This window comes from Vulpes vulpes, chromosome 14 (assembly GCF_048418805.1).
Source record: "Vulpes vulpes isolate BD-2025 chromosome 14, VulVul3, whole genome shotgun sequence".
Classification (NCBI taxonomy): domain Eukaryota; kingdom Metazoa; phylum Chordata; class Mammalia; order Carnivora; family Canidae; genus Vulpes; species Vulpes vulpes.
The window spans coordinates 4,437,587-4,462,606 of record NC_132793.1 but is presented as its reverse complement, the minus strand read 5'-3'; the positions used below and the strand labels follow the sequence as shown (position 1 = coordinate 4,462,606).

The 25,020-nt window shown below is 54.0% G+C and overlaps 1 protein-coding gene across 1 annotated transcript in view; it reads right to left on the bottom strand.

The window, feature by feature from the left end:
- Nucleotides 1-536: 536 nt before the first annotated feature.
- APCDD1L (APC down-regulated 1 like) overlaps nucleotides 537-25,020 on the bottom strand; it is a 52,071-nt gene continuing 27,587 nt past the window's right edge. Inside the window, exons 2-4 of the mRNA XM_072735518.1 lie at nucleotides 11,082-11,220; nucleotides 7,799-8,351; nucleotides 537-3,151 (exon numbers count right to left, since the gene is read on the bottom strand). Coding sequence (XP_072591619.1) covers nucleotides 2,396-3,151; nucleotides 7,799-8,351; nucleotides 11,082-11,220 — 1,448 coding nt within the window. The 3' untranslated portion in view covers nucleotides 537-2,395. The remainder of the gene's footprint in view (nucleotides 3,152-7,798; nucleotides 8,352-11,081; nucleotides 11,221-25,020) is intronic.

Below are 25,020 nucleotides of genomic sequence, written 5' to 3'. Positions count from 1 at the left end.
GTGAATGGATGGTCGTTTCCAACAGTGTGATCAGTGAGCATTATAAAGAAGGGACAGCAGGATGGAAGGGATGGATGGATAGAAGGACAGAAGGGGAAGGGGGGGCTGCTGTTTGGGTTTGCGGGTAGTTGGCCTCCCCAAGTGGGTGACATCTGGTCTGAGACTTGAAAAGGCCAAGCTCCTGAGGATCCAGGGGAAGAGTAGCAGCAGTGACACGTGCAAAGGCCCTGAGGTAGGAAACAGGTTGTTATGGTCAAGAAACAGAAGGAAGGCTGATGCAGCGAGGGTGTGGGAGGTGCAGCTGGCCCTTGCAGACATCAGTGACCGAGGAGGAGGCATTTTATTCCGAGTGTACTGGAAGCTCTGGGAGAGTTTGTAACAGGGCAGGGCAGTCGCCTGAACCGAAGGGGCATAACAGACAGCCGGGGTTTACCTCCACTGGTTTTATTCTCTTTCACACATTCCCTGGAAGACACTTCACTTCCTTTCTTTAGAACCATAATCCCCTTGGTTGACTTTAATAACCGGCAAGAACATTTTTCAGGCTGTTTAATTTTATTAAAAGATTCAAATTTGATGACAAATGGTGTCATGGTTGCCTCGAGCCTCGGATACAAGACTTGCTCAGCCATGGACACATTATCGCCACCCACCCTCATCCCCACCAGCAACTGTACCCCCCACCCTGGTGTAGCCTGAGACCGTAAATAATCTAATTATTTTTTTGTACTTTGGTAAATATGCCAGGAACACTCATTGCTCTCTGAGACCTACCGAGAATATTAACTTGCTGGGTTTTTTTTTTGTTTTGTTTTTTTGTTTTTTTTTTTTTAAAGAACGCTGGGTGGATAAGTGAGAGCAATTTAAGCGGGCTGATGGAACCCCACACAATCTAACAGGGGACACAGGGCTTCCCTCTGAAAGCATCCTTAGCCTCGATTGTTGTATTGTTGTTCGAGATCTGTGATAAGAGCCCGAGATAGGAATCGAGGCGGGGAGGGGGTTGGTTCCCAGCCCCAGAGTCCCCGAAACCCTGGAGCCACCAGGATGCCAGTAAAATTCGCAGTGTTACGGGCAAGGCCCCAGGAACGCAGGCGGGGGCCCTGCAGAGGCGCAGCCTGTCCCCACCTTGATGGCAGCCCCCTCTGATCGGAGGGGACACCGGCCCGTGAACATCGGGGCGAGCCCACGTTGCCTGGGGGCCCGGCGACCCCGACCTCTCCCTAGGATGGTCCCAAAGACCCATTCGGAGGTCTCTCTCCCTCCTTGTCAGTTAAGCGCAGGGAATCTTGAAAACAGAGGATGCCTGTACGGGGCTAATTACAGAGCACCTTAGTGTCTCCGCTGTCATTAGTATTAATTACTTTCCAAAGGCTGGAAACGCCGCGCTCCTCCAAAGACCTGCCCGCAGCAGCCGGCGCCGCGCAGCGCTCTCCTGGGCCCCGCGCGGCCTCCTTCGTCGGGCCGGGAGGGCTGCTCCAGCCGCGCCGCGTAGACGGCTTGAGGCCCGACTCCCGACGCGGAGGCAAGTGCAGACAAACGCCCGCAGCCAAAACTCAAGAAAGCTGAGTTGCCCCTGAAGAGACCAGGCCTCTCCCAGAAAGCCGCCAAGTGCCGAAAGCCCGGAGCAGCATCTTTAATTCATGGCTCTGGTTCGAGTTTGTGTTGCTAAATTCGAATTAATAATCTTTAAACAACGATCCACAGGCTCGGCAGAGCAGCGGCAGCACCCGCGCAGAGAGCCTCGCTCCCGCGCGCCCGAAAGCCAAGGTCGGGCGGGAGAGGGGCTGCTGCCCTCCAGCCCCGGGGACCCCGCCAAGCACCTGACGCTGCCGTGCCCGGGTTCGTGCTCGACACTCGAGTTGAATTAGCGGGCCGTGGCGTGGGCTCCACAGGTGCCGCGGGCTCAGGGGCTGCAGGCTCAGGTGCTGCGGGCTCTGCAGGTGCCACGGGCTCAGGGACTGCGGGTTCAGGGGCTGCAGGCTTTGCAGGTGCCACAGGCTCTGCAGGTGCCGCAGGCTTTGCAGGTGCCACAGGCTTTGCAGGTGCCGCAGACTCAGGTACTGTGGGCTTCGCAGGTGCTGCGGGTTCAGGGGCTGCGGGTTCAGGGGCTGTGGGCTTCGTAGGTGCCGCAGGCTTTGCAGGTGCCACAGGCTTGCAGGTGCCACAGGCTCAGCTGCCACGGGCTTCGCAGGTGCCTCGGGCTTCGCAGGTGCCGCAGGCTCAGGGGCTGAGACCCCCAGGAGCCCCGGCGGGCAACGGCAGGGCCGCGTGACTGTCGGCAGAGCAGCGGGAAGACAGGCCCTTCTGGCGGACACGTGGAGGAGTCTGTGCCCGGGGGGAGTCCACAAGGGTGGCGAGTGTCCGGGGGCGGCCTAGAGGTCAGAGGCCAATTTCATAGGCACGTGAGGAAGGCCAGCCCCAGTGCGAGGGGCAGGACGGGGAGAGGCCAGGGCCCCCCACCACGGAGGGGCTTCTGCGGAGGCCTGTGCCGTGGGGCCCCGGGCACCCCCTGGGCCACTCTGTCACAGAGCACCAGGGGCGCCTGGTAGGACGTGGGACGCCTCTCCGGGGTGTCGGGACTTGACCCGTCCGTGGGCCTCTGTCCGATGAAGAGCAGGCTTTGCCCGAGGGGGTCTAGCTCCATCCTGAAGAGCTCGTACTCCACGTGGGGGAGCCTGATGCCCAGCGGCAGGCACCCATTGGTGGCTGTGACGTCCCGCTCGGTTCCCAGGGACCAGGCCCCCGGGCCCCCGCAGCTGCTCGGTTCGGAGAAGTTGAGCATGGCCGTGGTGACCTGGTCCATGGGAGTCACTCGGGCCCGCGTGACCTGAAACACGAGTTCGGTGCCGCCGAGGACCTTGCGGGACGGCGTGCCCCTGGTGTAGCGGCCCGCGGCGTAGACCGTGAAGGTGGGCTGGTGGCAGGCGGGGTCTGAGAAGTGGCGGTAATATCCCTCCCAGGAGCGGTTGTGCCCGTGGAAGGTGAAGAGCCTGGTGAGGAACAGCACAGCGGGGCGCACCTCGCACCCGGGGCTGACCCACCGGCCGCCCAGGCGCAGGGGCAGGGCCGCCTGGGGGGGCAGCACGGGCGGGTGGTGCTCGTCGGAGCGCGCGATGAGGCTGCACACTGGGCAGGGCCGGGCGTGGTGCTGGCACAAGACAAACAGAACAGTCAGTGCCCGACGTGGAGGAGGCGTCGGTGCAGCCCGGGGAGGCGGGGGTGTCGTGGGGTCCCGCCCGCGGGTCACTCCCTGCCTCCCGCCCCCACGGCCACTTTGCTTTCCTCGGATCTCACTAAGCTCCTCCTTCCGGGCCTCCGCACCTGCTGTCCCTCTAGCTGGAACTGACCCCAGATGTCTCCTGGCAGGCTGCTTCCGATCTCAGCTCAGCAAGGCCTTAGTGAGAACTTTCCAGATCATAGACCTGTCACTTCCTATGTCCTCTTCCCTCCACCCTCCCTCTATGCTGGACGGTAGGCCCCTGTGGCTACTCCAGCCCCGGGGCCTGGTGCGGTGCCTGGCTCACAGCGGCCACACACTGACTGGCTGAACGGGGACAGATGAAGGAGAGATGGAGGCGCCTTATGTCCTGGGCCTTGCAGGTGGCCTTTCCACACGCATCCTGCTTGGTCCTGAGATGCAACCTTTCCAATTCGTCACCTTTCTCCTGACCCACTGTTACTCCCCCTGCCCCGTACCCCTCACTTTTAGGAGCCTTCTAAGTGCCAGGCGTCATGCTCAGCCCTGCTCGGGCAACTGTCATATGTTCTGGCCGAAGACGCTGGAACACGGTGGGCCGGGCGGCCTGCCATGGTCTCCAGCCTGGAAGTGGAGGAGACGGGCTGGAACCTCTGGCACCTCTTCCCCATCCCTTCCATACTGGAAACTTCACTGTCCTCACAGCAGTGCCGTCTCCACCTTGGGGTGGACAAGGGAGGCTCTTGTAGCTTCAAGAACCTCCCCTGGGTAAGTGAGCATCTTTCCCTCACCGCCTTGGGAAGTGCGTGTGCCGACGGGGATGAGGCCCGTTAATGTAATTGTGGCCCTGGCGCCCCATTGTGGAGCATCTGCACTAGTGGATAGTGGAGAAGAGATGTAGCCCTGAGATGTTCATTCCGGTGTTATTTATCATAGAGGAAACCAGCCACCCTCTCGAGTGGCAGCCACAGCCACGGCCCTCAGTTGTCCCAGGCCGGGCATTTGCTTTGCTCTCTCTTTGGCCTCATTTACAGTTGTCCCTGCTTCACAGAGGCGCAGAGCTGGGCTTACAGTAAAACACGTCAACAGGGAACAGATGCCAAGCCAAAGTGTGTGGGAGTAGTCAGTCTGCATTTTGGAGGGAAAAGGCTCAGCAGAGGCCAAACAGGAACCAGAGAGACACATCCTGGTGCGGTTTTTTTTTTTTTTTGGTTGTTGGGGTTTTTTGATTTTTTGTTTCTGTATTTGTTTTTCTTTTGTGTTTTGAAAGAGAGCTATTGGCCAGAATTTAGTCCAGAGCATCGTTCTGAAAGGTGAATGTCCTGGAAACAACCACTTGTCAAAGCAAGGTTGACGTGGGAACTTAGCAGACATCCCCTGCTCTTGCCATCTCAGGCCAGGGGTGCGGGCTGGACGGGCAAGGGGGAAAGAGGGGCATTTGGAGGGCCTGGCTGGGAAATCAGCTCCCCCCCCCCCAAAAAAAACAAAAGATTTCCACAGATGGCTGCCGAGTGAGTTTCATGCCAAACAAGTGGCATTCGGGAGTCCTCCTTTAGAAAGAAACTGTAGGACGATTAAGAAACAGTTTGCCTTTTCTTTTTCTTTTTCAGATTGCCGCATTTTCAGCTTATTATTTGTATTCTATGATGAACCTAAACTTGACTTGATTTCCATAATACAGAAGACTATATTATTTTTGGTTTGGGAGATTTTGACTCGAGGACAGACTCGAAGGCACTTTGAAATGCTGGTAAATGGCTGCAAAAGCGTAATGGGAAGAAATGAGCCGGCTGGGTAGTTAGCTGGAGTGCCGGTAATTGGAACGCTGGCTGATAAGAGTCTAATTTAGGCATTTTAACCCACATTCCCACTGTTGTCGCACTGATGTGTATTGACAGGGCGTAATGCATTACATCAAAATAACACCAGGCCTGTCCTCCCCGATTCCCCCTGCAAACGAGAGATCTTCTGCAGGCAGGACACTTGGGATACCGGCTGGTAATTCGGGGCAAGTGGTTTTCTGCATAACAGAAACAAATTGAGAGCCAGTGAGCCTCTCAGGTGAGAGATGAGAGAGACCAGGCATCTTCTTTCCTGATGCATTCGGAGGGGATGAAAGATGAAAACCCTTCCTGGCGTCATTCTGCAGAGGTTTCGGGGTTGCACGTGTTAACAAGGCCCCAGCCAGCAGAATTCACACTTGTGCGGAAGCCAAACTCTCCCTGGTTCAAACCTGTTACATAAAGTTATTTCTCAAACAGCACATAACAGTTTCTAATTAACCCCCAGAGGTGACACCAGGCTTAGATGATTTCGGTCGAGTGTTGGCTGATTGATTAGGATTCTACATCCAGGCAATGAATTTGGGGATCAAATTGGTTTTAAATTAACTTCTAAAAATGTTCGTGTTTACCATCTGGTTTGGGTCATGGGCAAGGCCCGGGCCCCAGAGAGCATAAGGTAACGACTAATTCGTTACTTGGGGGTTTATCTGCAGCATTTTCTTCTTTGAAATTCTCTCTCTCTCTCCCTCTCTGTCTCTTTCCTCCCTCTCTCTCTCGCTCTCTCTTTCCCCCGAGGAGGGGGCAGTTGCTGAGCAGATATTTAATTTAATGCCTGTACATCTGGCACTGCTCATCTACGCGCACATTCCTGTTCTGCTTCTCAATCACTGTGCAGGTTGCATTGGCCACGCTGGCTGGGCAGGCAGCAGGAGGGCAGGAGTCTGCGGCCCCACAGCCCTGCCTGGGGAGACATGAAAATTGTCATCCTCTGCGCCCCCGGGGGTCCATCCTCTCCGTGTTCAGAGCAGTTTGCCCTCCTAATGAGGTGGTGGGCGCCGGTAATCACCCCGCTGCCAGGGCCTTCTTCTCTTTAAGTAGGATTAACGTCAGACCAGCCTAGAACATTGGCTGCCAAAAAGGGAATAATTTTGAGGTCACGAAAAGAACTCAGGCTGATTTTCTGATGATGAGAACTTCCTGTGCTGCTTCTCTGCTCTCCAGATCCTGGGTTGGGAGGAGGAGGCGGGAGAGGAGAGGAGGTACCATGGGGCTCATCCCTCGTGCCTCTCTTTGGGGTACTTTGACACGCAGCTGCTCACCTCTGGAGGGGGAGGTTAGTTCCTTGAGTGCTGGGTACACAGTAGGCACTCAATACATGCTGAATGACACAGGAGGGTTGCCTAAGGGCTCGCTCGACAGGGGCTCCCAAACTCACATATCCAATCTACTCATTCTTGCTTTTGAAAAATATTCCTTGGGTGCGCCCTACCTTGACTTCACTTTCCACACACCCACACTAATAAAAGTTAACTTTTCTTGTAATTGCCAGGGTAGGCAAGGAAGCCCTGTAACTTCTGGAACCTCCGACTTTGTTGCCTGTCTCCTCTTAATAAGATACTGGGACCTTGTTTACCCTCAATTACGGAGAATAAAGGATATCCCTGATGTTCCCTGGGTGGCTATTTTAATAGAATTGGTTTCTGTTTAAATTCTATGTATTTTATCTTACGCTCCTACAAACATTTTTCTGAGTTGGGGTGGGGGTGGGTCCTGAGGCTTCCCACGCTGCACTGGAGAAGTCACGAGCCCCTGCCCCATGCAGACCAGGCTCTGTACTATGTGCCAAGAATACATCATGAGTGGAGCTCGGATTCTTTGGGCCTGTGTGCCCATCAGGCAGGAAAGGGCCACCAGATCTCCCCCAAATGAGGGCGGTATGTTAGTGACCCCTTAATTTAAGAATCTAGGTTAAGCACCGCAGGTGAAATCCACGTGGGAGTTGAGGGGGGGAAGTACATGTCCCTTTGCACTGCAGCCCCTGCCCAGAGGGCGGTCCCTGGGCCACCGGGGAGCCCCTTAGACATGCAGGGTCCCAGGCTCCACCCGGACCCCGGGGCCTGACCCTGCCTTCTCAGAAGATGCCCAGGTGATGGCGTCTTGAGAGCAGGGCCTGAGCAGCGCTGCTTTCCCCGGCCTTAGTGTGAAGGGGCACGCTCAGCGTCTCCGGCTTCAGACAGCAGCGAGGTCCACGTGGACCTTTGGGGGGGCACTTTCCACGGGCGGCGTGGCCGTCCAGCGGAGCCCCGGAGGAGCGCTGACCTCTCCCCAGTTCATTCACTAATATTTATTGGCCCCGACTGTCTGCCAGACCCAGGCCACGTGTGGGGACAGAGGAGAGAGCAGGGCCCTGCCCTTGCGGAGGGTCTACTTCTAGAGAAGGTGGCAAGAAAACAGACCATGCAGCCCAGGGCAAACTGAGTGCTGGAAAATGTGCAGAGTGGGGATTGGAGGGAACGTCTGATCTGGGAGCTGAGAGAGGCCTGCCCAAGCCCACACGCCCAGCAGGGGCAGAAGGGGACCCCGTGGGGCCCACAGGAAGGACCTCAGACAAGCTGAACTATGGTTCCTTTGGGAAAAGCCATCCCTGTAAAGATCTGAGAAAAGCTGTCTCAAGCAGAAGGAACAGCATGTGCAAATGTCCTGAGGCAGGTAGGCCAGCCTGGGGGTGCAGAGAAGGGTCCTAGGCAGGGACCAGCCCATAGGGGGCCTATTGGTTTGGGGCTCAGAGCTCGTGCTCCCAGGGCTTTAGACTCACCAGGGCGCTCTGCAGCGGGCGCTGGTAGCCCGTGGGCCGGTAGTGCCGCCTCTCCGCGTGGTTGGTGTGGATGTCCCCCAGGTACAGCTCCTCCACTAGCCGGGGCCCGGCCCGGGGCTGCAGCTGCAGGTGGCGCTGCATGCGGACCAGGCTGAGCTCATGCATGGTGAAGCCCAGGGCTTCCGTGCAGTCCTGCTTGGCCCGGGCACTCAGCAGCTCGTAGAGGGCGCCGGGCAGCCAGGCCCGGGCCGGGGGCAGCCGCTGGGCACAGTCCCGGCCCGCCCAGGTCTGGTTGAGGCTCCTGGTGACATCGAGCAGGGCGCGGCGGCTGTGGAAGACGATGCCCACCTTGTGCAGGTGGTAGTCGGCCTCGGTGGCACCTCGGGTAACCCAGGAGGCCCGGCGCAGGCGGACCTTGCCCTTGATGAGCAGGGAGTGCGCGGGCTCCCGGCAGGAGGGGTCCCTGTAGTAGAACTGGTAGGCTCGGAAGAGGCGGCTGGGGTAGAAGGTGTAGGAGCGGGTGAGGAACTCGGGTCCGGGGCGCACCTCACAGCTGTCGGAGGGAGAGAGACGGGGGTTGGGCCGAGCCGGGAGCACCTGCACGGCGAGCCCGCTCCCTCTGCCTGGTTCCTGTCCCCCAGCTGGGCCCCGCCACCTCGATTCCCTGAGTGGTCTCAGCTCCACCTTTGAGGCCACGGGCCTTCCACTTGCCTTGTGGCCTCCACGAAAGCCTTCTTCTTCCTCCTGCAATCCTAACTGCCTTCTCCAGCTGACGTCCCGCCCTGTGGCACGGGCCCTCCTACCTGTGCATACCTACTGGCCCAAGAAGTGCGCAGACTTTGCAGCCAGAGGACCTGGGTTCAAATCCCGTTTCTGACCCTCAGCAGCTGTGGATAATGCCCAGCTCCTTCCCGTGTGACGCAGAGGCATCGGGCCCACGGTCAGGGTTTCCAGGAAGCACGGGGTCCAGGGGGGCGTCCAGGAGGTGCTCAGGAAACCAGAGGCTCCTTTGCACCATTTGCGGAGCCCTGTGCTGTGAGCTCCGGGAGGCAGTGGCCTGCCCGTTCTTTCCCCAGTGGATCCTTGGCTCCTGGCCCAGAGCCTGGCACCCAGGGGACCCTCCCTGGGGCCTCACTAGTGAATCGTGGTTGATGGGCACTTACGTCCGGTCTCCCCTTGGCTAGGTTGACTTCCCTGACCAAATTTCATTTGTGCCCGTGACAGGTTTGTTGATCGAAACGAGGGTTCACCAAGCTTTTTCTGTAAAGGGTCAGATAATAATAAATATTTTTGTTTTGGTGGGCCAGGTGGTCTCCAGAGCTAAGGCAGCCAGAGATAATAAGTAAATGGGGTGGGGTGCGGCCTGGTGGTGTGCCAGTAAAACTTTATTTACAAAAATAGGCAGTGGGCTGGACCCGGCCCCCAGGATCTCTTCTGCTGGTGATGACAAAGCACAGGGTGGGGTTGGGAGAAACAGAGGCTAAGTGACTCCTAGACCCACGGCTGCACCTGGATTGGGGGCAGGGGAGCCCCTGAGACTTTGCATTGAGGGCGCAGGCCGGGTGGATGCTGGATGAGTTCCAGGGGAAAGCAGGCCGGGCGGGGCCCCCTTCGCATCGCCACTGTGAGCGCGCACCACCGGTACTATTACTCTCTCGGTAGTTTTCCTGGCGAGGCTGATGGAGCAAAGGAAACATGTTCTTACCCAGCACGAAAACAGTTTCCCTTTTCTTTTCCTTTCAATCTTTCTGATTATGTTAAGGAGAAAGTCTCTGTTGGAACTACTATGTCTTTAACGCCAACCTCCCTTTTCTCCCAGAGAAAACAGACCCAGGACCCGAGGCAGGCAACGAATCTAGTGAGAATTTAATTATGTTGTTTTGTTTTCATTGACTTTCTTTTTACAGTTACCTCCTATTTATGGCAGGTGGCTCCGCTCTCCCTATCCGGGGTGATATTACACTTCCTTTAAAAATAATTATAGTATGCTGCAAATGTGTGCAGTTTACTGTATACCAATTATACCTCAATAAAGCTGTAAAAATAAATGAATATATTTAGGTAAACAAAAGCAAGCTGGCTCAAAGAAAATCGGAAAGGAAATGCCAGTATGGGAGGTCGAGAAAGAGGAGAGGGGTGACTCACACACCTGAGGGTGGGAGGCCATCCTGTCCTCACCTGTATCTCGGACAGGGCTGGGGGGGGCGAGGGATATGCCTAATGGGACCACAGTGGCCGTCTCAGTGGTTCCCAGACTCTGGATCATTCCCTGCAGTTGCCTCCAGGAAGCAGCAAAGCCTGTCTGGAGAGCGCGAAGGGGAACTTTCTAGGAAGAAAGTTCTAGAGGTTTCTAGAAGAACTGTCCTGGAACGCTGTGGTCTCAGGGCAGAAGCAGCCTGCAACCAGCTCTGACCTTTCCCACGGCCCAGCTCTGTCTCAGGGTGACTTGACCAGCAGCGCCTGGATCTTACCTGGACCCTGTGGAGTTGGGGTGGGCAGAGCCTGGGAACGCATCCAAAGTGGCTTTGCAGAGCTCACGTCCCCTCCCTCCACCCCGAGTGCTAACAGATGTTTGGCAGTGGGATTTCTCCTTGACCCCAGGAGGTGCATGGAGGACACGGAGAATCCAGTCCCTGACACCAGAACAGGACCGGCCCCAAAGGGATGGCGGGGGAGGGAAGGATGTACTAGCTGTGCAGGAGGCCACGGCTTCCCTCTCCCTCACCCCGGAGGGAGGGCTCAGCTGTTGTGTAGCGTCTGTGCTCCACGGATGAGGGTTCGAGCACAAAGCCCATTGCCCCAGAGCCGCAAACAGGGCCTCTGAAATGTCAGGCAAGCCTGTCGGGTTAGAAAGAGAATTTGACGGATAAACAGGACCCCCGAGCCCTCTCTGGCCCATCGCGTCCGGTCTCAGGACCTTTGCACCAGCCTCTCCCTCTGCCTGGCTCTTCCCCTGGGTCTCTGGGTGGCTCCTTCTTCTCTTAGCTCTCAGCTGAGTGTCACCACTTCTCAGAAGCCCCCCACCCCACCCAGGTCACTGGCTGTCACATCCTTGGTTCTGTTCCCTTCATTGCAGAGCTTAGCACCATCTCAGGTTTAGGTCACTTATTCCTGTGTCAGCAGGTTTGATGCTTGTCCCCACCGTGGCTGCAAAGCCCTGTGTTCGGCAGGTAGCAGGCCTCTTGGCCAACGGGATGAATCGTACCCCATGGATGCCGAGGCTCAGAGAGGGTGAAGTCTCCCTGCCCAGGGGCCCGTAACCAGGGTGACCTCAGGGTCTTACCCAGTGGAGACCCAGGGCCCGTCGAGGCGTGGGGGCAGTGGCGCAGTGATGGGTACTCTGTGAGGCAGGGGCTGCTGGCAGCGGGGTTCCCAGCGTAGGCGGCCACCCCCTGCCATCCCAGTCGCCTCTGCGGTGCGGGCTGCAAAGCAGACAGATGTGAGTTAGTGACCCTGATGTGCCCCAGAAGCTCTGTCTGCCCTGCCCGCCCTCCCAGCCCATCCTGGGCTGGAAGCGGGGTCAGAGAGGCAGACCCCGTTGGGCCCCTTCCCGGGGCATCCAGCTCTGCCTCCACAAGTCAGGCTGCCGGGGGCTCCATCTGCACTCCTCACCCTCTGCATCTCAGCCACGACCCCCGTGGAGTGAGGGCACCCCAGGCTCCCGAGCTGGAAGGCCTGCCACCGTGGCTGTGCCGTGCCACACTCCTGGGAGGCCAGGCCTTCCCAAGCCCCGGCTGCTGTGGCCAGGTCCCGCCGCGTGGCGCTGAAAGCCTCTGCAGTCCTGGACAAGGGGCACTCTAGACCCAGACCGAGGTGCTGGGCGGCGGGGCGGCACCCCCCATCCACCCAAGAGCCCAGGTTCCCCTTGGCCTCCACCCCACGGAGCAGGCCAGAACTGCCACTGGAGGCCACTCACGTAACGGTCCCTCCTCGGTGCCAGGCCTGTTGTCCGCCTGCCCGTCAGGGGCCCCAGGCCAGCGCCTGGCACACAGCGGGCGCCCAGTACGCGTGTGGCGGGTATCAGGGCTGATGCACGCGGCTGACGGGGCCGGCGAGATGGCCGTGAGCAGCAGGGGCCTCAGGCCCTCCTGAGTGACCCCCACATGTGCTCATCTCGTGGACACCAGCCAGGCTTGGCCACGGGACTGTTCACAATCTCGTCCACTTGCTGTCCCAAGGCGAGAGCACCAAGGCCTTCAGCTGCTAAAGAGCAGCGATTTCCCCAGAAACCGTCATCTCCACTCAGAGGCTTGGGCTTGACATGACCCAGATGGCGGGATGTGTGGGCAGCTTGGCGGCGAGCGATGTCCGATATTACAGCAACAGGCCGTGTTCAGGGGCCGCCGGCCTCGACCCCCGGCCCCCGCAGCAGGCTTTCCAACGGCACTTCCTCCGCCCGAGCCGCCGTCCAAGGGGTCGGGGGCAGCTCAGGGACACGGGCCTGCGCGGCCGGGGGAGGCCTGTCGGCTGAGCGGAGAAGCAAGTGGCAGGCGCACCGTGCCCCCCCCTCCGCTGCCCGCCACACCTTCCCGGCACCGCCGGACAAGGCCTCGCGTCCCCGCGCTGTCCTCTGGCAGCTGTCCGATGGGGCGTGTGGCCCCCAAACCTCTCTGGGCCCCAGGCGCTTCTCAGGAAAACGAGGCAGAGTAGATCCCTCACTTCCTGGAGGCCCGGGGTCTCATTTGGAGACTCTTGGGGTCCCCGGAGCCCAGCGGAGAAGTCACGGCTGATGCCGTGGGGCCCAGCCACGCCGAGTATCGGTTCCTGATCTTCGCTGCCCTCGGAGACGGGCGTGAGCGTCAGCTCCTCTCACGGGCGGAGGCGCAGGCCGGGTGAGCTGGGCTTAGCTGGCATGGGCCCGGGCTCCCCGAATGCGGCCGAGCCCAGGTGGTGCCCGACGCAGCCACGGTTGGCCTCGTACATCACAGGCAAGGGGGACGGGGCTGTTTTCAAGACTTGGTGGGATGAATTTGCTGAATGAATGAATGAATGAATGGATGGATGAACGAACGGATGAGCAAGTGGGCAAAAGTGCTGGGGCAGCGCCGGGTCCTTGCCATATTTCGGGTGTGTCCTACGGCGGATCTGTTGGTTTCAACCAGCCAAATAGGAGAAATGGAAACAACCGCCCACCCGGCGGGGGCTGACCTGGCGCCACACGGACACGTGGCCACTCGGGCTGCCCGAGGGCTCAGCGGGCCACTCCGCACGCAGGGTGAGTGCACACCAACGGGAGACTTGGAAAAGAAGCTTCGGGTAGTTCTGCACTGACTTGGGCACATCTCAGGTCTCGAGGACCGGACGCAAAAGGTTGTGGTGTGTGGGTGGGCCCCAGAACTGGGCCCGACGGCCAGCGTGGCCCCACCAGGGACCCCGGATGTGAGCCATCCGAGTCTGCACCTCAGACCCTCTCGTGCGCCTGCAAGCACCCTCATCGGGAGACTCTGGGGCCCCCGGACTCAGCCCTGCGGTTAGTGTGAGCATCGCTGGTGTCAACGAAACCGATCTCCAAGTGGCGGTTTGGAGAATGCACACAAGCAGAGGGAGGAGAAGGACCACAGGGGTCAGCGTTACTTCCCTGGCAGGAAAATCGAGCTTATGTCTCCGAGCAAAATAGCAAACGGGCCCTGAAAATTATATTGACATTGTTTCCACAAAGCTCTGTTTCTCGAGGAAATGTTTTCTGTTCAAAAGAAAACAAGCCTTTCCCCCCTGTACTCTCTGAAGCTACCGAGAGGAGAAGGCTCTAGACGTGAAATTCTGTTGTGAGTCCTCAGACAGGATGTTCCTGCTGGCTGTGTTTTAGTTTGTCTTGTTTCTCCCTGAGAAATTAGGATTTCATGAAGGCGGGAGACGACATGAAATCTCACCGTCTTCAGAACAGACGCACACAAAACCCAAAACCCAACTGGAGGTCTTCTTCGTGAAAATACCAGAGCATAACATCGCCTCTTGGCTGTTTGCAGAGCTTCAATTTAAAGGTTGCAAAAATTAAATTAACCAATTACAAATGAATCTGTGCAAGATTTTTCTGTTGCAGCATCTGAGGTAGCTTTTTGATGGTTTCTTTCTCTCCCCCCTTCCGCCCTACCTTCCCCCGCCAAGGCCCCGCCGCCCCGAAAAGTCTTAGCTAAAGGAACAGCTGAAAGCAGATGGTGCTGTGAGCCAATTGCACAACTTTTCACAGGGACCTGATAGACTGAGTTCAATGCATGGGCCAAATTGATTTTTATCAACCATGGATTTTTAATTAACAGTGGTGTCCACTTACCGCCATCCATTATTTACTGTTTACCCACTAATTAAAAATTATGCTGCTTTTGCACTCGTAAGAGCAGGGACATTTGAAATTAGATAGCATCGTTCAAATTACCTGCAGAATTACATCCAGAGCGCCCAATTGCTCAGACCAAGCTACTGGGGTTTAAAATATGATCTGCTCCAACCTTTACGTATTATTGTGAGTCAGAATGCCAGAAACAGCCTACACAGGCCAACGCCGGATGGAGCCTGCCTGGCATCTTAAGGGGGAACGATGCTTGCTTTACTCAAGCCCAAGCCCTTGGCTGAGATTGTCTCCGGATCCGCTGCTCTGTCTGCATTACGGCGGTGAGTCCTTCTAGCAGTCCCACGGGGAGCAGCCTGTCAGGGCATTCACAGGCCCGTCATGTCTGTGGCTCAACTGGTATAATCTGCACAACCACCCATAGCACAGGTTCTATTGACGCCCCCCCCCCCCCATTTTGCCGATGAGGAAACAGGTTCAGACAGGTGGAGGGACTTGGCTGGTGTCACTTACCCCAGGCAGATGCGTCTTACCCAATTAAAAAATAAATTTTGGTGGAATACACCTAAAATAAAACTCATCATGTTCACCATTGTAAAGCGTATGAGTAAAATTCAGCTGCATTTAGGTCGTTCAGCGCTCTGTGCAACCACTCCCACTGTCTGGTTCCAGAAGATTCTTATCACCCCGAAAGGAGGCCCCGTACGCATCAGTGGTCACTCTCCACTCTCTCCTCTCAAACCCTGGCAACCGCTAATCTGCTCTCTCTCTCTCTCCAAGGGTTTGAGTATTCTGGATATTTCATATAAATGGCATTAAAAATATGTGCCTTCCTCTTATCTGGTCTTCAGAGCACTTCTGGCAGGTGGATGTGGTTATCCTCATTTTAGAGATGAAAATGCAGGCTTAGAGGAGGGTCACACCCAGCTCCACCATCCGTGTTTTCTGCAAAGATCACAAGAGTGAGCCTGAATGGAAGGGGGAGGAGGCGGGGAAAAGACATGGGGTTTGTCGCCAGAGAAATATCAGGTCTTCAGAGATCTTTCTTTTGGGGGAAAAAAAAGCAGCAGAAAAGCAGTCATTTTTCTTATCCTAATTGGCCTGTGCTGAGGTTCTGGGAGGTGATTCTGGGCGCGGGGCGAGCGCTTCCTCCCGTGGGTATGTGCTGATTCTAGAGGGTGTTAAAAAGCAGCCACAGTGACTGTAGCACACTTGTGCTGTGCGATCCACGCTTGCCAAGGACAAGACTGGATTTTCAAGGGGGGCTTGGCCTGTGCTGGATTTTAAGATATTAAGTAATGCTCTGAGCAAATAATATTTAATAAGCAAATGCAAGTGACTCACGGAACACATGAAGGACGGCGGCTGGGTGTCCTAGAGCAGCCCTAACAAAGGACCACACACGGGGTGACCTGCACAGCACCCCTCCATTCCGTCAGACCCGGAGTCCGACATCAAGGTGTGCGCAGGGCCGCGCGCTCTCCTGAGGCTGTAGGGGAGGATCCTTCGGGCATCTTCTGGCTTTTGGCGGCTCCAGCCATTCCTCGGCTTGTAGAGGCATCGCTTGGGCTTCCGCTTCCATCCACTCGTGGACCTCTTTCCTGTCCTTCCAGCATCGTCCGACAGATGCCACCATGTATCTCTAGCGGGTGTTCCTAGGGAAGAACAGGGATGAATCTGTTCCTGCCTCGGGGCCTTCGTGCATGCTGTTCCGTAGCCAGAGCACTGTTCCTCCGCGTCGTGCTGGCGCCTCCCTCTGCGCTGAGGTCTAAGCATGGATGGCAGCTCCTGGCGGGGTGATGCCGAACACCCCCTTCTGCTGTTTCCTGCCTGCTTCTGTTCAGTGTGGCACTCGTTGCAGCTGGCAATTAGTAACCTGCTTTCTGTCTCTTTTCTCTTTTATTTTTGGACTTTTCCATTTGAAATAATTTCAGACTTACAAAAATGTTGCAAAAGCGCCAGAAAGTTCTAGCATACCCTTCGTCTAGTTCCCCAAAAGCTCATATCCTGCGCAGACACGGTGCTTGATCAAAACCAGGCCTCTGATGTTGATACAATGCTATTAACTCATCTACAAACCCTACGCAGGTTTCACGGGCTGTCCCACCAGGGGAGGATCTGACTCAGGATCACACAGCACGTTTATTTTTCACATCTCTGGTCACCTTTTTTTTTTTTTTTTTTAGATTTTTATTTATTTATTCATGAGAGACACAGAAAGAGAGAGAGACAGAGACACAGGCAGAGGGAGAAGCAGGCTCCATGCAGAGAACCTTACATGGGACTCGATCCCGAGTCTCCAGGATCAGGCCCTGGACTGAAGGCGGCGCTAAACCGCTGAGCCACCCGGGCTGCCCTCTGGTCGCCTTTAATCAGAGAACTTTGGTCTGTTCACAACCTTGACACCTTCCGAAGAGTATTGGCCGGTATTTTGTAGTGTGTCCCTCAATTGGGATTATCTGATGTTTCTTCATGATTAAACTCAGCTTATGCAGTTTTGGCAAGAATGCCGTCGAGGTGATGTTGCGTGACTGTCGGGACAGCATCTCAGGAGGCACATGGTGTCTGTCCATCCCAACGCTGCTGACGTTCACTTTGATTCCTTGCTCCAGGAGGTGATTGCCAGGTTTCTCCACCATTAAATTACTACTTTTCTCTTTGTAATGAATAATTATCTTACGAGGATATACTTAGGTAATGTAAATAGCTTGTTTTCCATAATTTTAGCATCTCCTGATAATTTTAGCATCTCCTGATGACAACTGACAATTCTTGCCTACAACAATGATCACTGCAGTGATCACTCTCTACTTGCATCACCCCTTCTGAATTGACTGATTGGGATTGGGCTGTAAGGAAGCACTGTCTCTTCTATTTATCTCTTTATTCAGTTGCTATTTGCATCAGTGTGAACCTAGATATATTTATTTTATAGGTTTACAATCCATTGTTATCATTTATTCATTTTGCGGCTGAATTGTCCCTGATTTGGTCATTAGGAGATCCTTCGACTTAGCTGTTGTGTAACTTCCAATATGCCCTTGTCATTTTGGTGAGCACGTGCTCATTTTCTGACACCAGAAGATCTTCCAGGCTCATTTTGTGCTTTCCTTGCCCTTGCCCTGCAATCAACCATTTCTTCAAGGAGTCCTTGTTCCTTTTTTTTTTTTTTTTTTTTGGAGGATGGTGTTTAGAAACCAATATCTGGGTGCTAGGTGTGCTCACTGCTGCTGGGGTGTCCCTCAAGATTCCTCAGTTTTTCCTTTCTTTCTTTTTCTTCCTTTCTTCCTTCCTTCCACCCTTTCCTTTCCCTTTCTTTTTTCTTTCCTTTCCTTTTCTTTCTTTCTCTTTCCTTTCCTATCCTATCCTTCTTCCTTTCTCTCACTGTCTTCCCCACTAGCCTGTCTGCTCATGAGGACAGGTCTTTCTCTCTCTTGCTTACTGCTGACTCTTCAGCACCTAGCACAAAGCCTGATGGATGCTCAATTCATATTTATTGTCAAGACATGAAAGCACTTAGAACACCTGCACATAGTAAGTGCTCAATAGATGCTAGCTATAATTGCTCCTTTAGTGAAATGAATGAATGAATGAACGAATGAATGGATGAATGACTTGTGAACCATAATACTGATGCACATGAGCTCTTTTTGTTGACACTTCTCCCACCCTTTGGGGTTCCCTTCCTAAACATCAGCTGGTGATTTCCGTAACACTTGTGGCTATTGGGGTCAGGCTTGAAATGGACACAGAAACAGAGACGGTTTACAGTTGTTGCGATCACTAACAGTCTGGTTAAGGGTGAAAGGATGGTAGGTAAGGGAGTTCACAGCAGGCTGGGGATCTTGGATGATCCAAGCAAGAGGGAAGGAAAGAGAAGTAGGTGGAGAGAAATTTAAGTGTGAGCATCAAATGCTGCTGAGAACTTCAAACAGGCTGGATCCAGCATCACAATCAGATGCTAGGTACTTTGCTTAAAAACTTCTGTTGAGGTTTGGAACCCACCCCAGCCAACCAGGACCCTGATGTGGTTGCTTACCCCCAGGGAAGGCTCCACCTAGCCCCATGGCACGAGTCACAATGGAAGCCGTGTGTGTGATTTTACATTTTCTAGTAGCCACATTTAAAAAGCTAAAAAGTAACATGTGAAATTAATTTTAATGATTTTATTTGGCCCCAAATCTTGTGTTTTAACATGGAATAAGTATGAAAATTATTAATAAGACATATACTTCTTTTCATAAAAGGCTTGGAAATCAGATATGTATTTACAGTAACAACACAACTCACTTTAGACGAGCTGCATTTCAGGGGCTCAGGGGCCACACACGGCTAGTGGCGGCCATTCCAACAGCATAGCTCTAGCTCAAGAATGGAGAGTGTGTGTCACATTTCGTTTTATTGGAGGTTTTCGAGCTGGTTTCTGAAGGCCACTGGCATTTTGGAGGGGGGAGGAAAGGAGAGACCAGTGAATGCAGCTCTAGCCCCCCACCCCCAGCTTTACCCCAAGTAGCTCCTAGTTTATATAATGGGATGCTGATTAAGATCTCCTTTGAAAAAATCATTCTCTTGCTTAAAAAAAAAAAAAAAACAAAAACACTGAAATCCTCTGGTTTATTTCAAAATCCTCAGCTTGAGGTAATTCACCTAGAATGTTTGGACTTGGAAGCTTTTCCCCTTTTTAATAAAAATCTCCACCCAAAAAAATAACCTCTCTTGATTAGAGGTGGCCGCCTTTTGCAAATTGAGATGTGCTGGCGTGCAGTGGTAACGCACGGGCTGCTTGGCCAACAAGCTTCGGAAACCGGCTGTTGAAATGGCAGCCGTCACTGTGTTGCTACAGCAAAAGATGTGCTTTCCGATGAAGTCATTGCACAAAAGGCACGCAGAGTTTCCATTTAAACTCCCCCGAGAAGGTTACAGATTGTCATGCTATGACAGTACCAGCAAATCGCAGAAATATGAAGACAAACTCTGAATTCTAAGAAGTCTGAACTTCCCCTCTGGTGTGGATGGCTGGTCTTCAGATCCCTCATATGTCCCTCATTTGGCCATAATTGAAACTCATCATCCATCTAATCCCAGGCCTTTGTGTTCAAGGCCGAGAGGTGGGGGCGGGGGGAGAGATGAGCTTTGCATTCTTGGGAACCTCAGAAATGGTGTGCCCTGGGAAAAGTACACTCCACGGCCCACTCCCTGCAGCATCCAGGACTTTGAAGCGTGCCCTCCTTTGCTTGTTGAGCTCAGAGGGTGGAAAGTCGCCCTGGGGAATGCTGGAGTGACTGGGTGCCTGGAGAAGCAGATTGCCTAGCTGGCGGGAAGGAAGAGGGCACCAGAGTCGGATGTCAGCGTGTTGAAAGGCCAGCGAAGGGCATAGCTTGGTTTGTCACCGTTTACCCAGTTCTCCATGAAAAGTCCCGGGTCAGGCTGGACCACAGTGTTGGTGGCAAAGGTGGGCCTCGCTGGGTGCCACCTGGAGGAGGTGATTGCTTTACACGTGCCTTTCCACAATTGAAAACATTTCGTAATGGGGAGCAGCCGTTTGCGCAGATCCCCCCTCCCCACGGTCTGTGTTGAGCATTTCCTGCTGAGGGAAAAGGAAACGAACAGCCCCTGGGATGGGAAAGGAACGGGGGTTTGGGAGACAGGTCTGGCCCATCAGGCTTGGCTCATCGGCCAGTGTTTTTTGTTTGTTTGTTTAGGAATGTTCCAGTACGAAAAAACGGTTCACATCAAAAATCTCCCTCGGCCCCATGATAATGCTAATTATTCCTCGTTCTGGCTGAGGCTTCCACCCAGATGAGAACTGGAAAAGCCCAGCCAAAGCCCAGCTGTTTCCAAATAGCCAAGGCATTAGGGTGATTGATGGAAGTTTTTGCCTTTTCACCCAGATGTTCTGGTGTCTTGGAGACAAGGCCTCATGAGCTCGACTCTCATGCCTGCGCTCTCAGATCTGCATGTCGGGCCTCACGTGTCTATAATTCACAGCGAATCCAGCCAGCGCCGTCCACCGGTACCAGCATTCGGTTCCATGCTTTGAGGAGGGGGTTGCGGGGCACAGGGGGGCTCAGATAGATAGAGCGTGAGCAACTCCAGGGCTTCAGAGTGTGCCCAGGCCGGACATCCTGGTGCCTGCCATAAGGGTGTAGTTACAAGTCAGTATTTGCTCAACAGAATGTTGTCTAGACGTCTCCCATTGGACTGAATCCTTGTTCGCCCTCTTGGCAGAAGACTGAAGCTTTCATTGTTCTACAGAACATGAATTTGGTAAGATAATCACAAGGTTTTGACACATTCAATAAGAAAGAAGACGTGTGTGTAATCGCCGTGAAGACTCTAGAAAAAAGCAAAAGGAAAGGGATCTTCGGGCGGCTCCCTGAGGAGCTTAACTCTTCACGGGGCCTTGGGAGCTGGTTCTCCACCAGCTCTTCCCTGGAGGGACCAAGAACCTTCTTGGCCCATGGAAGTGTTAGGTCTTGAAGAGAGAAGGATGAGGTTGGTGGTTTCTGTTGAGTGTCTTTGGGCCTGAGAAGCGCCCGGTGATGCAGGGGGTCACGGGGAGCAACCCAGCGTTGGGGGAAGCACACCACTTACCGGGCTGTTCATGGGAGTCTCCACAAGGGGGCCCTCTTGAGCTTTGGTTGGGGTGGTTGGGCGCCCAGGGTGTAACCCGGCACCAGGGCCTCCAGCCTCGGCCTCCAGTCCAGGGCCACCAAGGCTTCCTCGGCCACCCTGACTTCGGGGAAGAGGGAGCCCATAGAAGGCCAGCTCTGGGCTCCATGCTGTCTCCCACGGGGCATCGCTTCTACTCCCACAGAGGACGCGTCTGGAGATTGAAGGGCACGGGTCATGGGGTCACCTAGCCTTGCCTCCTTTCAAACAAGTTTGCAGCACGAAACAAAAAGTCCAATTGGAGCCACGAGAAAGAGCATCTAGGAAGCTTCATAAACAATGAAACACAACATCCTGGCTCCCTGGGCCTTTCCCTAAAGACACATATGGGGGAGGGGGTCCCTTTGGGTCAGCTGCGACAGGAAGCATGGAGATTTTAAATGCAGGAAAATTATTGTAATTTCACAAATCAATTTTTCTTACATTGCGTTGAGATTAAGTTCGTGGTCTCTTCCATACATTGAAAATAACGAATTTCCCTAGAGAGCAATTTTGTGGGAAAACCTACATCATGTTTCGAAAAAAACCCATTTTGTTAGGAGTTACCAGATTTTATTTTAAGAGAAATGGTAATATTTAATTATGGCATTATTTTACCGTCTAGAAAATTAATGTGCTTTCAGAGTTTCAGGAGAAAGCCCTGCTGTAAGTCCGAACCCTATTTTTAAATTACCATACAAATAGAATCCCAAAGACGCAAATATTGGCTTAAGTGTTACAGACAAGGTCCCGGAAAATGCGTTGGTTCCTAAATGTTAAATAAACAGGCTTGTGATTCTTGCCTTCCCCTGTGACCCCGGGCCAGGGCAGTCTCAGGCCGGGGAGGTGCACACGGCTCGCGGAGGGGACCCAGCGGCGCACGGTGGGCGGCCACCGCCGGCTCCTCATCCGTGTCCGGTGACCGTCCCAGGAATCAGCCCACGTTCCTGTACAGCTCCAGAGTCTGCAAAGCCGCCTTGGCTTCTCCGCCCGGTCGTGCCCACGGGCCTTTGGGGTGGGAAGTGGGGCCGCCCCATCTTACAGACGGGGACACTGAGGCCCAGGGAAGGAGAGCCGGGGGGTCGTGCCAGTCGGTGTGGGGCCGGGGTGGGAGGCCCGAGGCTCTGGTCTCCGTCCACGTCCACACAGGCCCTGGGCCCCGCTCGGCCTCCGCGGACCCCGGGACCTGGCCCGACTTGGCTCCGACCCCATATTCCGGGCCAGGGCACTGGAGCCGCGGCGAGGTTCTGTCCCCACGCCGACCCGTCTGCCGGAGGGACACCCAAGGAGGGGCCGCCTCCGTGCTCCCCGAGAGCCTGGTGGCCCAGGGTGCTCGACAGGCGGCCGGGCCGGGTGGGCGCTCGGGAGGCCGAGGCGGTGGCAGGCAGGTGTGAAGAGCGGCCCGCTGAGGGACACGTAATTAGAGGCTGTGACGGGCACAGGGCGGGGGTTGTCATGGGAGGGGGGGCAGGAGGCCCCGCGCCACTTCGGGGTCCGGAGTGTTCTTCCAAGGAGGGGGGCTGTGCGGGGGTGGGGTGACTGCAGCTTACATCTGATTAGTTACGTTTTGCTTTGGTTCAATAACATCAGGCCTGGGATTTTGTTAGCACGAGGCGAACGCATACAGGGTTAGGCTGTTTTTTTTTTTAAATAAGTGAGAATGAGTTACTTCCTTTAGAGAGAAATGGTGACCCAATTATAGGACAGGAGCAATCAGCCGTGGCCAAGTTGCCGTGGTGGCACTCGGTGGCAGGCTGCTGGGGACCAAGGCTCCAAGGCCTCCCGGCTCACCTTAAGGATGATCCCGTGGGTGGGGCAGCCCAGGTGGCTCAGGGGTTTGGCACCACCTTCGGCCCAGGGCCTGATCCTGGAGGCCCGGGGTCGAGTCCCACGTTGGGCTCCCTGCATGGAGCCTGCTTCTCCCTCTGCCTGTGTCTCTGCCTCTCTCTCTCTCTCTCTCTCTCTCTCTGTGTGTGTCTCATGAATAAATAAATAAAATCTTTAAAAAAAAAATACTTTAAAAGGATGATCTAGTGGGTGGGTGGAGGAGGGAGGTGGGGAAGGAAGGGCTCGAACCCGAGAGAGGCCACCTGAGACCCTGGGCGCAGAGGCGAGACTGGGGCAGGCGGCGTCGAGGGTCCAGGCCAGCCTGGCACCGTAGGGATGTGGGGGAGGGCAGGGAGGAGAGGCGGCGGGGGTGTGTGGGTTCTCGGCCCGGAGGCTGCAGGGGATGCCAGTGCCACTCCGGAGCTGGCGGAGGGGGGTGCTGTGTCTGGGGTGTGCCTGCCGTCGGATGAGCTGCTGGGCACCCGGGAGGAGGCGGTCACGAGGGGCTCCCCGGGGCCACCCATCAGTCCACGGAGGCCACCCGGCATGCGAGGGCGGAGGGCGGAAGGCGGCCAGAGGCAGGAGCCCAAGGAAAGCGGCCCCCAGGGAAGGGCCCCCTCGGAGAGGGCCGGCAGGGCTGGGAGCAGGTTGTTTCAAAGTAGGGTTGCAGATAAAACACAAGATGCACACTTAGATTTGATTTCCAGATACATAACGCAAAATTTTTTAGTATCAGTGTATCTCAAATATCGCTCGGATGAGTGTAGGCGTTCGGAGAAGAGAGACAAAACCAGAGGGATAGAGAGATTGTGTTTTATGACTTAATTATTATTTTTATATAAGATCTTTTATGCCAGACACAGGGCAGGAAAAAAATGAATCAGAAGATACAGAAAAGCATGAAGGTGATATAAAAGCTCACCCACAATCGCCTCACCCACAGTGAATTGCCATTAACCTGCTGGTACACATTACCCTTTAGAGTCTAGAGTCTGGGATGCAGGGAGAGGCAGAGCGCAGGGACTCTGGTGGCTGAACTTCCGTCTCAATAACAATGCCTGGCCCGTGGCAGGCACACAATACATTTCTGCTGAATGAATGGATAAATCTTTCTAGACTTTTTTTCTTTTATACACAGATACATGCATTTATTCCATTATTGTTTACAAAAATGGGATCATTTTATGCATATTATTTGAAATCTATGTTTTTGACTTAATAATAGATTTTAGAAATCTTTGAGGGAGGTTGGTTTTTCAGGACCGGAGGGACTGAGGCGTATTCACAGTTTTCAAGGGAGGAACCAGAGGAAATAATGAAGTGCCACAAGCAGGAGATGTAATAACCAGGGGAAGCAGGTTCCCTAATCAAGAAGAGTCCAATAAAAACAGGCTAAACTCCTCAAACAAAAGCAATACGTGGCTTGCAGTGGAATTTTCAAAATGTATAAAAAGGTATAAAATGAAAAGCGAAAGTTGCTTTCTACCCTGAAGCCCTGGTTGCTTTTCCCAACATGAATCATTTTAAGTTTCCTGTGCATTCTCCCAGATAATGGTTTCATGCCGATCTCTGCATATAAATGTATATGTTTTTTATTTGGCTATTAAAATTTTTTTATGAATGCAATCTTTCTATACACATCGTTCTGCATTTTGCTTTTTACACTTAAATTATCAGGGATATCTTTCCATCGTAGACATATCCCTTTGTGGAAAAGGTAAAAGAGTATTCCATTATGTAGATGACTCTTGATTTAGCTAGCCAGTCCTCTGCAGGTAGTCATTTAGATTGTGGTTGGGGTTTTGTTTTTGTTTTTGTTCCATTTTGTTTTTTGTTTTTTGTTTTTTTTGGTTTGTTTGTTTCTCTGTCTGTTGCTCTTAATACATAGGACAGTATGTTGGACATCCTTTAATGTTTTAACATATTTAGGCACATGTTTTGTATGTGTTCTTTGGAGAAATTTCTAACAAAGGAATTGTACATTTCATATTTTGCAAGATTGGACCAAACTGTCCTCCCAAAATGTTATGTCAATTTAGCCTCCACCAATGGTAGAAGGAGTATTTGTGTCCTTTTACCTTTTGACCACACTGGATATTATCAAAAGTCTTACTTTCTGCTCTCTAACATATGAACAGTGGAAGAGAAATGTTAACATTTGTGGCTAATGGCACATTTTTGTGCCTATAAATAAACAAGGTACACCAGTTCATAAGCAGATAGCCCAGTAACTTGGATTCACTTCCTTCTGTTTATTCTCACTGCCACCACTCTGGGTTCAGTCACCATCATGCCTCAGCTGAAAGCCTCACAGTTGCCCCTCAGTGTTTTCCCTGCACCTGGTCTGCCCCCCATAATCCATTCTCCATGGGGCAGCAAGTGTGATCTTTTAAAAAATGTAAATTGGCATCCTGTTTCTGGAGTGTAGCTCTCTGAATATTCTGAAGACACCCTCACT